This window comes from Schistocerca cancellata, chromosome 2, assembly GCF_023864275.1.
Source record: "Schistocerca cancellata isolate TAMUIC-IGC-003103 chromosome 2, iqSchCanc2.1, whole genome shotgun sequence".
Lineage (NCBI taxonomy): Eukaryota > Metazoa > Arthropoda > Insecta > Orthoptera > Acrididae > Schistocerca > Schistocerca cancellata.
Window position 1 is genome coordinate 753,902,025 of NC_064627.1, and position 17,571 is coordinate 753,919,595.

At 40.9% G+C, this 17,571-nt stretch overlaps 1 protein-coding gene across 2 annotated transcripts in view; it reads right to left on the reverse strand.

Annotated features, from left to right (window-relative positions):
* The window catches only part of LOC126162576 (POC1 centriolar protein homolog A-like), a 131,887-nt gene that overhangs the window by 72,710 nt on the left and 41,606 nt on the right, over positions 1-17,571 (reverse strand). For both annotated transcript variants that reach the window (XM_049919168.1, XM_049919169.1), the window contains one exon: positions 10,024-10,223. In XM_049919168.1, the coding sequence (XP_049775125.1) occupies positions 10,024-10,223 (200 nt within the window). The remainder of the gene's footprint in view (positions 1-10,023; positions 10,224-17,571) is intronic.

Below are 17,571 nucleotides of genomic sequence, written 5' to 3' on the forward strand. Positions count from 1 at the left end.
CCCAGGCTCTGATGGGGTAGTATAACCCTGTGACAGGACTGGGTGGGTGGATTGCGCAGGATACTGGCCAAGGGAGCTCTCTTCCCTGCAGATATGCCATCACCAGGTGGCTACGATGTATTGGAGGGATTTTTTGTGTCATCCCTTCCATACCACAAAAATCCCTCAAATACAGCCAGGCTATGCAGGTACGGCATGTCTGCAGAGATCCCTTGCCCAGTATACAGGTGGTCTCACGAAGGCCTACAACGACATCACTATCCTCTAGACCTAGTCCACAAACAGATTTATCAAGGTATACCCCTACATACCCTAAATCCTCACCCCATCCCCCAGCACCAGCTACAAAGAAGCACTCCCTCAATCACCCAGTACCATCCTGGACTGGAACAACTGAAGCACATCCTTTATCAGGGCTTTGATTATCTACCATCTTGCACTGAAATCAGGGACATCCTACCAAAGATCCTCCCCACCCCTAGTCTTCCATGGCCTACCCAACCTCCACAACATCTCAGTCCATTACTAATGCTAGTCCTAATCCTAACACTCTGCCACAGGGATCATAACCCTGTGGAAGACCCAAGTGCGGGACCTGTCCAATTCACCCATCCAGCATTTTCCTTTCCAGTCCTGTCACTGGCTTGTAGTAACCCATCAGAAGCCGGGCAACCTGTGAAAGCAGCCATGTCATATACCAGCTCTGCTATAATCATTGAACAGTTTTTTTTATTGGTATGACTACCAACCAGCTGTTCACCAGGATGAATGGCCACCTACAAACTGTGGCCATGATAAAAGTAAATCACCTTGTGGCGCAAGACGCAGATCAACATAACATGCTCGATTTCAATGCTGCCTCATGACATGAGTCATCTGGATCCTCCCCTCCACCACCAGCTTTCCTGAACTGTGCAGATGGGAGATATCCTTACAACAGATTCTTTGCTCCCGAGATAATCCCGGCCTCAACCTACAGTAACCTACTGTCCACACACCTTCCATCCAACTGTTTCCACTTCCTCTGTCACCTCCACAAAATTCGCCTCCACTCACCCTCATTGTGCGCTGTTCTCTGATAGCACACCCACTGGGTTTTTCCCCTTCTCTGCTCCTCTCCTTTTGCTCCCCAATTTCCCCCATCTCCCTTCCCACAAAGCCTCCTGATGCAGTGCCTGGCAGCCCTGTCCTACCACCTCAAGACACTTCATGCTCTGCCAGGCAGCAATGATGCATCTTCTCCCACCCATACCTTGCTATCCATCTCACTTGCCTGCCCACTCTGGATTGTTGCTCCCATTCAGTGTGTTTTAACTGCAGTATGACCAGTGTGGCCAAAGATAGTGGTCGTGGTCGTGTGTGTGTGTGTGTGTGTGTGTGTGTGTGTGTGTGTGTGTGTGTGTGTGTGTGTGTGTGGGCGCTTGCTTGCTTGCTTGTGTGAATATGAGTGCATTCTTCTTCTATGAAGAATGTTTTTCCCGAAAGCTCTTGTGTAACCGTCTTTTCGTCATGCTTGTCTCCATCTCTCAACATCTCATCTTTACAGTGAGTAGCAATTTATCCTTTTCATACTATTGAATAACTATGTGCATTTCCTTGTAAGTTCAAATTAAAATGATTCCTACTTAAGAATGTGTAAACGTAGAAGCAGACAAGACCTCTAGGGTCAAAAGCTTAATTGTAGCAGTTTTTTCATTGTGCCTATCTGTGACTCTTCTCTACATGCTGCGTAGCAATCTATCCTTTTCACAATAAATATGTAAAATACATGGCACTAAAATTTCATCTGTTTTTCTATGCTACAGAAGTTACACAGTTAACACAGAAGGTAAATGTTTGTTAAGTACACACAATATTTTGTTCCACTAAAGTTGCAAAACAATGCTTCTGTGAACTTAACACTGATCTAATTACTCTGGAGGAAAAAATCTAAGTGCTGACGAGAACTAAATCACAATATTCCGCTATATTAGTTTCTAGGATATAGTGGCAATCCGTCATAGATTCAGTGCATAAATCAATGTACTCTCAGTCCTAAAATGTAAGAACTACTTCTACATGAACTTACTTAAAAACAAATCATTATCAATCTCAGCAGTGTTCCTATGACTGTAAAGTATAAGAACCAGTTAATGTCTCCAGAAATGCCTGAGGTATCAATACTTTTTTGGATGGACATTACAAGTTGTCCTAATCCACAACTGTTGACACAGTAAATTCATAATGTTTGAAAGCACTTTAGCTTGGAAATGGAGGAAACAACAGTGTGTGCTGTGGAGGAGGAGGGGGGTGGGGCAGGGATACTGTCTCTCTAAAATATTAATACCTTGGGAAGAATTCTGTTTTACTGTGAATGTAAATCTGCACAGTGGCGGCTCATGCAAAATTTTACCGTGACTTACAATGGGGTGGCCTAAAGCCATTTGACTTACATGGGTAGTAATCATAACTAAACTGAATACATTAATTTTACTTATATAAATTGAACTCTTTAGATATATTTAAATTTCATAATTAATTATTTAAAGCAGCTTGGAAAAAAAAATTGTAGCAACAGGAATAGGACCTAAGCCAATGAATTGGCGCAGTCTGTGCACTTGACCATTCGAATACGGGCCTCGTTCCAGAGCCGTTGCTTGAAAATCTCTCATACTCTGCATCTAAATCTTTACTAAAATTGAATGCTATTAACGTGTTTATGCGTCCAGTCCTGCCGACCCTCTCACTGCTGCGGATGAGTTACTTCCATATCTCAGTGCATAATATCCACCAGATGTAATAACCAATAACTTGAGAAACAAATGAGATATTGTTCTGCTCTCAATTTTAAATAAAATTTTATATTAATCTATATTTCATACACAGTAATGTACAGGCTAAAATCAACTGTATGCAATATTTGTGCAACACATTTTTACCTCAGCAAACTCTTTAAATTTTAGTGCAATGCTTTACTTAATTTGATGTTGCAGAGTAACGATGACAATAATGAAAAGAAATTCAGTCCTTTATCAAGGAAAGATACCAAACTGTAAGATGTGAGAAGATCAAGTTTCTTCACTGAACAGCATTCTTAAAATCAGATGATAAGTATTTCACTGAGGCTGGAATGTCTTATCTCAGCACAGATAACAGCATTAGGTGAGCATACAGTGGCAACAAAGCCAGTCTCAGCCCAGAATTTAGAGAGCACATCTGCACCAGTGGAATGGTTAAATTTTATAATTAATATTTTCACTGTGTGGAAAAAAATTGATGTTAGCAGAGGGATTCAAACCTGACCCAAACAACTGCCAGTCGCTGCACTTTACCACTGGGCTATGGCACCATGTGTCAGCTGCTCCTCTAAAATTCATCATACTCTATACCTGCACAATACTTTACATGCCGTGATCAAAGAAAAATACTGATCTAGTGCTGTGAGCAACACAGCACCGTCAGTGCCAGCAAAGGTAAAGTCACATCAGGGAATGCGAAATTAAAAACTGACAGCTGCATCACTTCTCTGATTTGATCATAAGGCATCATTTCAACACCTGACGCTCATTTCTAGTTATCATGGACAGAGCAGTACAAAACACGTTTTTATCTGTTTTACTTGCATACCAGCACACAGTTGATGAGAACTGTCATAATTTTAGTGTGATTTCCAGCTTGCATTTGAAGAGAATTGGTATAATTTTAGTGTCATTTCTGTATTGCTTTCAAAGAGAAACGGTATAGTTTTAGTGCAATATTTACAGAGTACTGTAGCACATTAGCATGTGATCACCAGCTTATACTAAATCTGCATATAAGATGATTAATTTAGAAAATTATGAGAGGGTGTCTTACAAGATTAAGGACACTTACTGACGTAGTGTAGGTGATGCGCTTCGTTGCCTCAAGCTATGTACATACAAAACCATACATTGTGAATTTATGTAAATTTAAGAGAAAGTGGGAAGGGTTAATTTTGACAAGATAACATGTGTCAATGTTACAAGACACTCCAACTGGGGTTGGGATTCAGAGGCAAGAGGGCGAATTTGTGCCTTATGGAACCAGATATTGTTGTTATGTGGATTCAGCTACTTGCAGTTGCTTTTCAGATAGGACACTATGTGATAAAAAATGCAATAGTATTACTTTAACAATTTATTTGTGGAACGGAAACATGACTCTGATGATTGTGGAAGAATTACCCAAATTTTAAGCACTGTAGCATTACGCCACATGTTTGTTTAACACCAACTAGATTATGATTACATGTGTGTCAACTGAAGAGTGTAGTTTTTCCAATGTGTAGACCTGTAGGAATTCCCTTCCATATATCTTGATACCTCATATCTGGAGCTAAGGATGGAATCTGTAACGATATGGAGAATTGAGACTGACTTCAGAACTTGGAAAATTTAGTGGCTTTAACATCACAAATTTTTATCAGTATAAACATAATGGTGGTACATACAGAGAACCACAGAGGAAGTAGGTGAGTTACATTGCTACCTAGCTAGATGGTTGGTTGAGTGGTTACAAAATTACAATCAGTGCATAACTTCAAAAGGATTCAGAGATCTACATCGGAAACCGTTATGTTCCAATGACTTATCGGCATACTGGCAACATTTGTATTTGAATCAACAGCTTTCTACACAGTGTTACAATCAGCCAATAGACTTTAGTCAGGCAACAGAGGCTATATTTCTTCTCCTTCTTTCTTTCTATTTCAACCATCCATGGACTGTGTGAAGTAATCTCCTTATGATACTGTGTGATGCAGTTTTTGGTCTCTTCCTGAAAACACCCAACTTTCTAACCTTGTTACAGAAATGGCCCGTCTATAATTTATGCCTTTGTAATGTTGATTTCACTTCCCTGAACTGAAGGATTTGTGTTTGAGATTTTTGTCAAAATGGTCAATTACTTTTTTTTAGACAGTCTTTTTCAACTCTTTCAAACCTAGTGACCATAAAACGAAATTCTCCTTTTCCGGAGAGCATCAGATGATTTTTCAGTTGGGTGTACATTTCCTCATTAATTCTTTTTGTCTGTGGAGTCCCAACTCTTCTTAGGCCGAATATCTTCCTTAGGACCTTCCTTTCTTTTTTTCTCCAACTCTTCAATTTCTCCCTTTTTGTTGAGGATGTAACACTAAGCTGCAGAAAGTCACTCCAGTTTTAAGACAGTGTTGTAATGTTGTATTTCTATTTTTACTGAGAGGGATTTTTTATTGTAAGTCCTTTGTTAATTGATAAGCCATATCCATTTTCTTTGCACTTTATTTGCTGCTTTATCTAGACCATTAGCTGTGTTATTTTCCTTAAGTACTTAAATTTATTCACTCTTTCGATTCTACCATATTTTGTGCTTAGGTATATTGGAGCATTGTTAATGTTTGTTACGAATTTTGTCTTCTCAAAAGAAATTTGTAATCCAGCCTATTCTGTCTTCTCTTCAAACAGGTTGATTTGTTAAATTGCTGTATCAACTTTTCTGAAAAATATTGCTACATCATGTGCTAAGGTTAGACAGTTCAGTTTAACATTCGAGGTTTTATATCCCAATCAGATTTCTTGGGTTCCTTTTTGCTGAAGAGTAAGATTCCATTACCCTTTCCAAAACGCAACTGAAGAACAAAGGGGAAAAGCCATCAACTTCCCTTACACCGTATATCCCCCCCCCCCCCCCCCCCTCCCCTCCCAATGGTTCTGAATTTCTGCATGGTATTTTACTTTGGACTTTGCTTGTATCAATGTTTCTGTAACTGCAGTATAACCTCGCCTTTACATTCCCGGAATTAGCGTTTCCCGCCATTTACGACATTTTTATTGTTTCCGTCAAATTTACTCTGCCCACAATGTTAATTTGTACCCAATTTTGCATTAACATATTTACAATTTCCCCAAGATTTACGCATTACAAAAAAATGATCATGGAGAACAAAATGACACTGGCATGATGTTGACCGTTCAGTATTGTTTGTAAATATTACATGGTTAAGTTTCTTGACAGCAGGGCACTCTACTCAGCGGATCTGAACCGGTAAATGTGTAAAAGTTGGAACAATTCATGCCGTATCTACCGCGACTGCCAAGCTGATGGGAGTAACTAGGTTCGTTCGAATACAGATATAATGACCAATCACAACCATTCCAAACTATCTCTACTGCGTAAACGCAGTTGTGCGATTGTTGTGATCATTGTGACGACACCTTTTTCAAACCATAATTAACGTGTTTTGGCATTTGGCCTCCTGTAGTGGTAGTTGACACCGTCATTCACTTTGCAGTGCTCAAATGTTTTTATAAATGTAGGCTTCCACAGCCATTATCACAGTCAATATTTTTTTTCTGTATTTGTGACCACATTGTCAATACGTAAAACTACCGATGTTTTGGTCACTGTTGCAAGTGACCTCCTTCAGGGTTTTTTGTTTACTGCTGAATGAGAAAGCTTTGTTTCTTATGTACCTGCAGACGTGGCTGTTATCTAATTTTGATAGGCTGTTAAGGATGGAGAAGAGGGATGTTAGAAGTTCTTTATTGGTGTTTTTATTATTCCTTTTCATTTGTGGAAATCCAACATTTTGATTGGTGTTTGCATTACTGCTTGTGGTTGGTGTAAATATGCGAATGGGAAACCAGGCAGCAGTTTTGACATGGCATTGTTTTCCTGTTTTCTAGTACCGGCTGAGGCGTGCCAGTGCTCTACGTGCCTGCGGTCTCTGCAGTCTCCCGCATGCCCGTATGTATTGCTTCATGTGAGCTGTCGTCCCGTAATGCTGCTATTGCTGGCAGCCAAGACATCGGCAGTTGGTACCCACCTTCCCTGTTCACGTTGGCAGGTCACATGACTATTTCTATTTCCTCTCTAATCTTTCTCCTTAAAGTACGAGGCTATTTTGTCAGTATGAGAGCTTCACCAAAATCAATGTGTTTGTCACACTCATCCTGGTATTCTGCCACCACTGACTTGGTGTGTTGTTTTAGTCAGATTTATCTTTCGTAATTTTCCCCGAGGGCATGCAGCTTTACTGTATGGTTAAATGATGATGGCGTCCTCTTGGGTAAAATATTCCGGAGGTAAAATAGTTCCCCATTCGGATCTCCGGGCGGGGACTACTCAAGAGGACGTCCTTATCAGGAGAAAGAAAACTGGCGTTCTACGGATCGAAGTGTGGAATGTCAGATCACTTAATCGGACTGGTAGGTTAGAAAATTTAAAAAGGGAAACGGATAGGTTAAAGTTAGATATAGTGGGAATTAGCAAAGTTCGGTGGCAGGAGGAACAAGACTTCTGGTCAGGTGAATACAGGGTTATAAATACAAAATCAAATAGGGGTAATGCAGGAGTAGGTTTAATAATGAATAAAAAAAAATAGGAGTGACGGTAAGCTACTACAAACAGCATAGTGAACGCCTTATTGTGGCCAAGATAGACACGAAGCCCACGACTACTATAGTAGTACAAGTTATTATGCCAACTAGATCAGCAGATGACGAAGAAATTGAAGAAATGTATGATGAGACAAAAGAAATTATTCAGATAGTGAAGGGAGACGAAAATTCAATAGTCATGGGTGACTGGAATTCGATGTTTTTTTTTGTGTTGTTTTGCCCTTTGCTTTCTTTGGTTTATGAATTGCATGTAATCAACTTCTTTGCAGAATACTATCTTTCCCATGCTCTCAATCTTTCCTTCTAAGCTACCATCACAGTCTTGATTCCACCTTCCGTGGTTTTTATTTTTTCTTTTTCCAATGGAGATGTTTCCTTCGCAGCATATACTGTTTTGGTACTGATGCTTTTCCGATCACTAGTATCTAAATTGTTTAATTTTTTCTGGAAGACTTCTTCATTGTTTTGTAATTTCTATCAGTCAGTCTCAAATATTTTATACCTCTACCACCTAGTCTTGCACTGGGGATTAAATTTTACCTTAACTGTCATGAAGTAATAGTCTTTTTGAATATTTACTCCTTTCTTCGCCTTTACATTCATCATTTCTTTAATATTTCTACTTTAAACTGCAACATCATCAATTTGGAAGTCTCCAAAATTTGGATTTGGTGATTTCCAAGCTTCTTGTTTTCTGAGGAGCTTTTTGATATAAGTGAACATCATTTTTAAGTTGACAGTTTTGCACAGGCTGATCAGTCTCTCGCATTTTCTATTGGTTCTTTTATGTGCTGGGTAGTCTCAGACGATTTTGCAAAAGATTTTCTCTTTCTCAATTTCAGGTTTAAAATATCTTAGCAATATTCTGACACTTTGATTTGATACTTTGGATACTTCATTTCCTAAGGGTTCCCAAAATTATTCACCTTATTTGGGTTCTTCCTACTGTCTTAATTTACAGGAGCATGGCAGGCAATAAGCGTGTAACTTTGTTTCCACACGATAATGTTACAAGAGACTGTCTTCTGAAGGAGAATAAAAATTTATGAAGGACTTCACCACTTTACAACATATGGCAAATGCCATACCCTTATGTTGAATATCTTCTCCTTTAAAACTGCAATAGTTCTCATATTACACAGTATTGTCATCCTATAACAATGTTTCCTGGAATGCCAAAATATAAGAAAGTATTTTGTTTTGCACCTGAATTCTAACAAGGGGTTTTCAGAATGCTCAGACTCGTTCTTGAATGCTGGTTTGGCATATCCATAATCCACAAGACTAACTGTGTTGCCTAAAGTGACAGAGGATCCCTTATCAGGACACCTCCTTATGTAGTCCTTTCTTGAGATGTTTCCACCATGCATTCCAAGGTTACTTGAACTTCGAAGGGGGATATGAATTTCTTAATTCATTCTTAAAACTGGAATTAAAGTTCCAGAGTCTGTTAGAGCTATTTTGTCTCACTCACATCTATCACTATCAGGTGAGGATGCCGCCCCCCTTCTCCCCCATCTGCCACCTGGGACATTTTTAGTATCATTACCACTACCACCACTTATCACTCTGATAAAATCTAGTGCTCACCACAACTTAACACATCAGTAGTTAAAAAGAGAGCTTAAGAGTTCAGTAAAGCAGTTAACAGTGAAAATTTAAGTTGGACCAGGGTGTTATTTCCAATACCTTGCTTGTTAAGGTTTAGGTCTAGTCATGGTACGGTTTTAATCTGACATACAATCCAGTCTGGGTACTTTCACATATAAAGCTTTGTAAGGTCCCACTTGTTTTCCACATTTTCCTCTCATTGTCAAGAAATCTCAAGCACAAAACATTGTAAGTTTTTTTTATTTTAATTTGTATATGCTACTCTACAGCCAAGTGAAAAGTAAATTATTTCTATCTCTATTTGACAGAGTTTAATACTTACTTAAAACCTAATTCCATGTTGACTCACTAGATAAAATTCAGATAATGCTAAACTTCCTCAAACAAATCACTGATTAGTTTACCATTACAATTAGACTCATTACGATCCAAAAGTGATACAGCCATAATGAGATTTTCACTCTGCAGTGGATTGTGCGCTGATATGAAACTTCATGGCAGTTAAAAACTGTGTGCCGGACCGAGACTCGGACTCGGGACCTTTGCCTTTCGCGGGCAAGTGCTCTACCAACTGAGCTACCCACGCACGACTCACGACCTGTCCTCACAGCTTTAATTCCGCCAGTACCTCATCTCCTACCTTCCAAACTTCACAGAAGCTCTTCTGCGAATCTTGCACAACTAGCACTCCTGGAAGAAGGGATATTGCAGAGATATGGCTTAGCCACAGCCTGGGGGATGTTTCCAGAATGAGATTTTCACTCTGCAGCTGTGACGACGGGTCGTGAGTCGTGCTTGGGTAGCTCAGTTGGTAGAGCACTTGCCCGCGAAAGGCAAAGGTCCCGAGTTCAAGTCTCGGTCCGACACACAGTTTTAATCTGCCAGGAAGTTTCATGATACAGCCATACTGAAAACAGTGCGACCTTTACTGGCAACAATGTTAATTGTGCAGTGTAAAAGCAAGGATAGAAAATCTATCTTGAAAATTTGACATTAATAATCCTAGCATATGATTAGAAAGTTATTCACTTGCCATCATCGTGGAATCTGCAGAAGCAGTAAGAATATAGTTCCCATTTGGATGAAAAGCCAGTTTGTTGACAGCTCCAGAGTGACATTTATAATTCTGCAGAAGCTTGTATGTTCTTATATCATACAGTTTCACACCACTATTTGTGAGTCCAACAGCAAAATACATTCCTGATGGATGAAATTCTATGTTCAATCCCGAATCTGTAAAAAGTAATATTAAATTTGTGACGGCGTTCCATGAGGTGTATTTCTGCAAATAAATAATTTATTATTATGCAGGGAATAGGTTGTCTTATTGAAAATCTGTACTGTCAGATTTGCACTATTCTGGGCACTTGACGTATGTGAGGATTATGGTTGTTGCCATAGACTATTAAACTGTGAAGAGAATGGGATGCTCAACAAAACTCTTACATGAATTTTTATCATCTTACAAAGAGCAGAAAATTGTACAGTAGGAAAGGATATTTGTCTGTTAAGCAGAGTTAGAATATGCAAAATTGAGGAAACAAATCAGTCATACCCTTTCAAAGGAACCATCCCACCATTTGCCTTAATTCTGAAAAGATGGCAGGATCAATGTTACAACACATTCCAATGTGCAGAGAAGGAATCCTGCAAGACTCAAGAGAGGAGTTTGGTGTTAGATAGCATCAGGATTGTAGAATTGGAAGAGGTGGGTGTTTTGAGAGAGAGAAAGGATGCTGGGAAAAAGTGGTAAACAAACAGTACATGTAGTGGAATGTAAAGTGCAGTAGATCAGTGATAGGAGATTTTCACGTAAATTGGGAACAAAACAGAATGGAAGAGAAAAAGAAGAGTTCTGCTGCTCAGTAGCAGTCATGGGAGATGCGTGGCCTAGCAGCTATAGGAAACATCAGATTCACGATATCAGATCACAACTACTGTGACACCAAGTAGTAAGCCTTGAGAAAAATATGTAAAGCCTTTAGTGAGGATGATCAAGTGCTGACAGATGGGGGAGCTGAAAACAGTCTTGCTATAAATGTAATACATAGTTCACAGGGTGGCCAGAAACAGTCTGAAAAGCTTGTAAGAATGTTGCAGGGGAGGTTGTGCTGAGAAATATTTGTTAAGAAAAATATTTGATATGTTGCACCATTTTGGAGTTATTTAGTGCTGAATTTAGCCAATCAGGTCACTGAGCATGAAATTCAAGGACTTGCACAGATGTCTGTGGATCTGTGAGTTACTACTTGTTGAAATGCTTATTATAATATAAATTTTGCCTTTTTCAGAAGTGATAAATTTAAGCTAGGTGAGCAAAAGCTACATTTTTTTCATGTGAGGAAACCAAACGAAGAACACATTTGGCAATGCTTTCTCTGGCAGGCTGCTTGAAATAGCGCAAGCAATGACCTGATGGGCTAACTTCAATGCTAAATAATGCAAACGATGCAACATATCAAATGTTTTTCTGAAGAATTGTTTCTCGTCACAGCCTCTCCTACAACACCCTTACAAGCTTTTCAGACTGTTTCTGACCACCATTCGTGTGTTACTTGACCAAACTACAAGCAACTACTTGCGTTTATGGAGGTCCTATGGTGCAATGAGTAGACCTGTGTTAACCCTCCTGTAAAGCAAGTAAACACAAAGCTGAGAGGATTTCTTTGGATGCAAGATTTCATATTGGTGCAGTTCCAGTGGATACTATTGGAAGATATACTCATGGTCTAAACTTGAAGACAAGGGTTAAAGACAAGTTAGCAAATCTATTAGTAGAAAGCATAAGGGGTTCCCCTTCAGCACATTGGCAAATCCTAGAGGTTATTGGGATTTGGTCAGATAACTGTTTTATGTTAAATTCATAATTTACACAGAAGGTAATAAAAGAAATTAAACTGACATATACCTAGTTCATTAAATAAGAGAAGAGGTGAAGGGGAAAATCAACTTGCTAACTTGCTAAAAAAATAAAGTACATGAGTTGTCAGTTTGGAATGTTATACGGGAGGATGAAATAGAAGGCGGGCTATCATGAGAACACATGCCCAGCAACAAGGCATTGGAAAACCCTTGAGTTCTGCAATAAATTTTAGCTAGCAATGAGAAATACACTGTATGCACAGAGAAGGAAGGAAGATATTCTTGGAAAAGGCCCGGAGACACGAGAACAAACCAGCTGGATGATGATAATAATAATAATAATAATAAAATAATACCAAACTGTTAAATATTATATATTTACAAACATACAATGAGCATACCTCACATTCTTTTGCACAATCAAAGTATTCCTCCATGGCATACAAAGCTTTCTTATTAAGCAAGTTTTATAGAAAATTCATGTAAGTTTTTAATGAATTAGTGCATGCTTCTGGGTTGGGTTGGGTTGATTTGGTGGAAGAGATCACACAGCGAGGTCATCGATCTTATTGGATTAGGAAAGGATGGAGATGGAAGTCGGCCATGCCCTTTCAAAGGAACCATCCCAGCATTTTCCTGAAGCAGTTTAGGAAAATCACGGAAAACCTAAATCACAATGGCTGGACGTGGGATTGAACGGTCGTCCTCCTGAATGTGAGTCCAGTGTGCTAACCACTGCACCACCTTGCTCGGTACGCTTCTGCTGGTAGCGCATTACACAACTTAACTGGAAGGTATATATGGCTATTGTGATCCTTGCTTGGTCTTGGTCAATCTTTTCTTTTTGACATGCATTGTGATAATGAAATGATTGATTTAATTTGTAGTGCTCCTGGTTTTATTGTGTATACTGGACATCTGAGAGTAAATAAAGACACCCAGTTTCCTACAGGATATACTGTTTTTGAAAACACATGCTACACGTCTGATAGCCTTTTTCTGCCACATAATCCCTCTTTTTGCCCCACTGCATCAATGCAGTATACAGTATATTATGTGGCTATTAAAAAATGCATAATAGGAGCTAAGCATAATGTTTTCACTCGCACATGCTCTAATTTTATGTAACAAGTATATGACTCTTGATAATTTAGTGTATACAAAATCTGTGTGGAGTTTCCAAGTTAATTTGGAATTCAAGTGTACACTCAGAAGTTTAACAGCCATACAATCATCGTCGGTACTGCACAAACTAAAAATTACACTTTTAGTTTTATTCTGATTTATAGTTAATTCACTGTCCTTGTTCCTTTAGGTCCTCCATGTCATTTCAGTTGCAATGAAGGTAGTATCATCAGCCTAGAAAACAGATTCACATAGCATGATACTAGGTAGGTCATTAAAATAAACTGCAAACTATAAAGGTCCCAGCATGAAACCTTGAGACACGCCTCTAGAGCTTATATTATTAAAGTGTACCTTCTGCTTTCTACTGTCGAGAAAACAATTATACAAGAGTTAGGTCTGAATCTCCAAGACCGTAGCAACTAAGTTTATCTATTAGAATCCAATGACTTACAAGAGACAAATGCTTTGCACAAGTCAATCAGTAGGGCATCAGCAAATAAATTTTTTTCAGAGGCACTGAATATTTTTGAAACAACATTTTCAACAGTTTTCAGTGTTCCATTAAAGGTGAAATTCTTGTTAATACGTGCACTGTTCTACTATTTTTGAAAGTATTGGCACAAGAGAAATTTGACAGTAATTATCAACACAGGATATGTCTCCTTTTTTATGTAGAGGGACAATTATGTTATCTTTAAGCAGACTGGAAAAGTACAACCCATAAAAATCCAATTTATTAGTATACAAAGTTGTTGCAGTATAATGTCTGTCATCTTTTTAACAACAAAATTAGGCGGAACATACAAGTTTTGGGTCATTCCATGTCAGATCAACAAAATTTCGGGAGATTTTGAGAATTGATGTCTCAGATTTTCATGATTTTTGGTATGCAACAATATATCACACACTTATGAAAAAAATACCAAATTTCAGTTATACAGCACAATTATTTTTGAAGTTATTAATTTTTAAAGATTCAAATTTTTTTGAAAAAAAAAATTGTATTTTGTTCCTTTAGATGCCCATAGGCTGGCAACCAGTGTTGTTATAAACTTGGGAGTGGTCTCATTTTAAAGCTGTTGAATAGGGCTTTAATATGATATGCCACAAGGTAGGCATTGCAATTTTTAAAAAATTGAAAATTTTAAAATTTAAATTTCTCAGAAAGTGGCAATTTCAAAAATTCCAAAAAATTATCAAATATAGTTTGTAATGTCTTAATACTTATAGCAAAATTCCATCATGGCTTGGTTGGTTGGTTTTGGGGTTTGATGGGGGCTAAACATCGAGGTCATCAGTCCCCAGTTCCAAACAGACATACTTATAAAAGGCCTATACAGTAAAAGCATAACCTCTGCACCCAGAGGGAGGGAACACCAAGGGGTTACAGATCTAAAATGAGCACCGCAGTAACACAAAATAGAGGACACTTAAAAGGAGCAGAGCAAATAGTTGACTAGAGTAAAACATACTACAGTGGTTTATGGATCAGGTAAAAGGTCAACCACTCAACAACAAACGAAGAACATCCAGCTGGAAAACGTTGATAGAGGTACCAATACAACTTGTTACCATAGAAGACACTATTTTGGTATCTACGTCCTTGTTACCATAGAAGACACTATTTTGGTATCTACGTCACAATTAAAAGTCACTGGAGTGTGTGTAGCTTGAGAAATCATGCGAGAGTGCCCACACTAGAGTGAGTGATAAAACACAGCTGCATGGATAAACTTAAAACTGAGTCAGCTATAGAGGCATTGTCACCGAGAATTAAAGGAGGTGCAGCTGGTAAATTAAAGGACTACCGCAAGGGGGCTAAAAGGGGGCAGTCCATCAGAAGATGGACCACTGTCAGCCCTGTATCACAGTTACACTTGGGCGGGTTCTCACGACAAAGGAGATAGCTTTGGGTCAACCGCGTATGTCTAATTCGAAGACGGCAGAGAACAACTGAGTCCCTACGCGTGCCCCTCAAGGATGAGTTCCATACGGCCGTGGACGACTTGACCATGTGGAGCTTATTTGGCATGTTCAAGACAGATCATTCAGAGCTCCAGACATCGCGGATCTTGCGATGTAGGGCTGACCATAGGTCTCTTTCCACGAGACCAAGCTCCAGGGATGGCCTGCTTGGCCAACCGATCGACACGTTCGTTTCCTGGAATGCGGATGTGGCCCGGGGTCCACACAAACGCCGCTGAACAACCACACTCGGCGACAGCAAAGACAGCATCCTGAAAACAGCACACCAAAGGGTCCCGAGAAAAACACTGGTTGAGTGCTTGCAATAAAATCAGGGAGTCACTGCATACGACAAATGACTCCCCAGGGCAGGAGGAAAGGTGAGCGAGTGCACGATAAAGAGCAACCAGCTCCGCAGTGAAAACACTGCTTCCACAAGGCAGGAAATGCTGCTCAACGTAGTCGCCGTGGATGAAAGCAATCCCAGTGCGTCCACTGACCACAGAATGATCGGTGTAGACTACATCTACATCGGGAAACAAGGCAAGAAGAGCCAGGGATTGTTGACGAAGACTGGCAGGTGGAACGGAGGACTTGGAGTCGCAGAACAAATCCAAGCAAAGCCGCAAGCGATGGAGGGACCAAGGAAGGGTAAAAAAAGAGGGCAGGAAGGATGGAGGAAGAGGAAAGGACTTTAGCGACGAAAGAAGGGAACGAACACGGACCGCGATCGGGAGACCCGACCTACGCCACTGTCATGGGAACGGGAGTGCAGTAGATTGAAAAAGGAGCCTGCGGTTTGGGTGGTTGGGTGAGGCATGGACGCGGGGGATGTATGACACAAGCAATTGTTGTCGGCGGAATCGTAAGGGAAGGGATTCCAGCTTCTACAAGAAGGCTAGCCACCGGACTAGTGTGGAAGGCACCTGTTGCCAGTCTGACGCCACAATGGAGAATTGGGTAGAGGATCTGCAATGTTGAAGGTGCTGCTGAGTCGTACACCACGCTCCCGTAGTCGAGACGGGACTGGACTAAGGCCTTATAGAGCTGTAGGAGGGTTGTTCGTGCAGCCCCCCAAATGGTGTGGCTGAGGCAGCGAAGGATGTCGAGGTGCCGCCAGCACCGTTGTTTAAGCTCATGAAGATGAGGTGTCCAAGTGAGCTGAGCATCAAACAGCATGCCAAGGAAGCGATGCATCTCCTCAACACGAGGGAGTTCATTGGCGAGGTAGAGCTCTGGATGGAGGTGGACAGTTCGACGATGACAGAAATGCATCACTCGGGTCTTAGAGGCTGAGAACTGAAAACTATGGTTGGATGCCCAAAAATGTGACTTACGGATAGCTCCCTGCAGCTGCTGTTCAGTGACACTGGTGCTTGGGGACCTGTAATAAAGACAAAGTCATCGGCATATAGAGAGGAACAGACCGATGAGCCCATCGCAGCCGCAAGACCATTAATCGCCACCAAAAAGAGGGGAACACTGAGAACAGAGCCCTGCGGGACACCGTTCTCCTGAATATGAGCAGAGCTACAATATGTGCCAACTCTAACCCGAAAGGAGTGATTGGAGAGAAAATTCCGTAGAAAAATCGAAAGTGGGCCCCGTAAGCCCCATTCGTGCAGCGTACCAAGGATATGATGGCTCCAGGTGGTATCGTACGCCTTCCAAAGATCACAGAAAACAGCAACCAGGTGTTCTCACTGAGAAAAAGCTGTACGAATAGCCGACTCTAGCAAGACTAAATTGTCGATTGCTGAGTGGCCCTGACGGAAGCCCCCCCTGTTGCTGGGCTAGGAGGCCCAGAGCTTCGAGGATCCACATGAGCTGCCGACTCACAATCCATTCCAGGAGTTTGCACATAACGTTGGTAAGGCTGATAGGGCGATAGCTATCAACCACCAGTAGATCTGCACCAGGTTTCAGCACCAGAATGGTAATGCTATCCTGCCAACAAGTTGGGAAAACGCCCTCCGTCCAGATGCGGTTAAACAGGGCGAGTAATTCACCCTGACAGTGTGCCAAAAGATGGCGAAGAAACTGGTCGTGAATTCAGTCTGCACCTAGAGAGGTATGGGGGCAAGGTGTAAGAGCACTTTGGAACTCCCATTCACTAAACAGGGCGTTGTATCGTTCCCAACGGTGCGTGCGAAATGACAACTGCGTACGCTCAGCTTACTCTTTAATGGCGCGGAATTCTGTGCTGTAGTCTGCTGTCGCGGAAATACTGTCAGATGTTCGGCGATGGTGATTGGGTCAGTACAAAGTGTACCCCGAAGAGAAAGGCAAGGGACATACGCATGAGGGCGAAAGCCAAAAATGCGCCGAACCCGCGACCACACCTGAGATTGGGAGGTGCGAGAATCTATGGTGGCAACATGTTGTTCCCAGCAGTCCTGCTTGCTCCACCGGATGAACCGCCAAGCCTGGGCCCGCAGCCGTTTGAAGCCAACCAGATTCTCTAGGGAAGGATGATGCCGGTGTCGATGCAGGGCTCGCCGGCAGTCCCGGATAGCTTCTGCAATCTCTGGTGTCCACCAAGGAACTGACTTACGCCTTAGGGTACTTGAAGAGCAGGGGACAGTTGCCTCGGCAGCAGAAACAATGGCCATAGTGACGTCGTCCA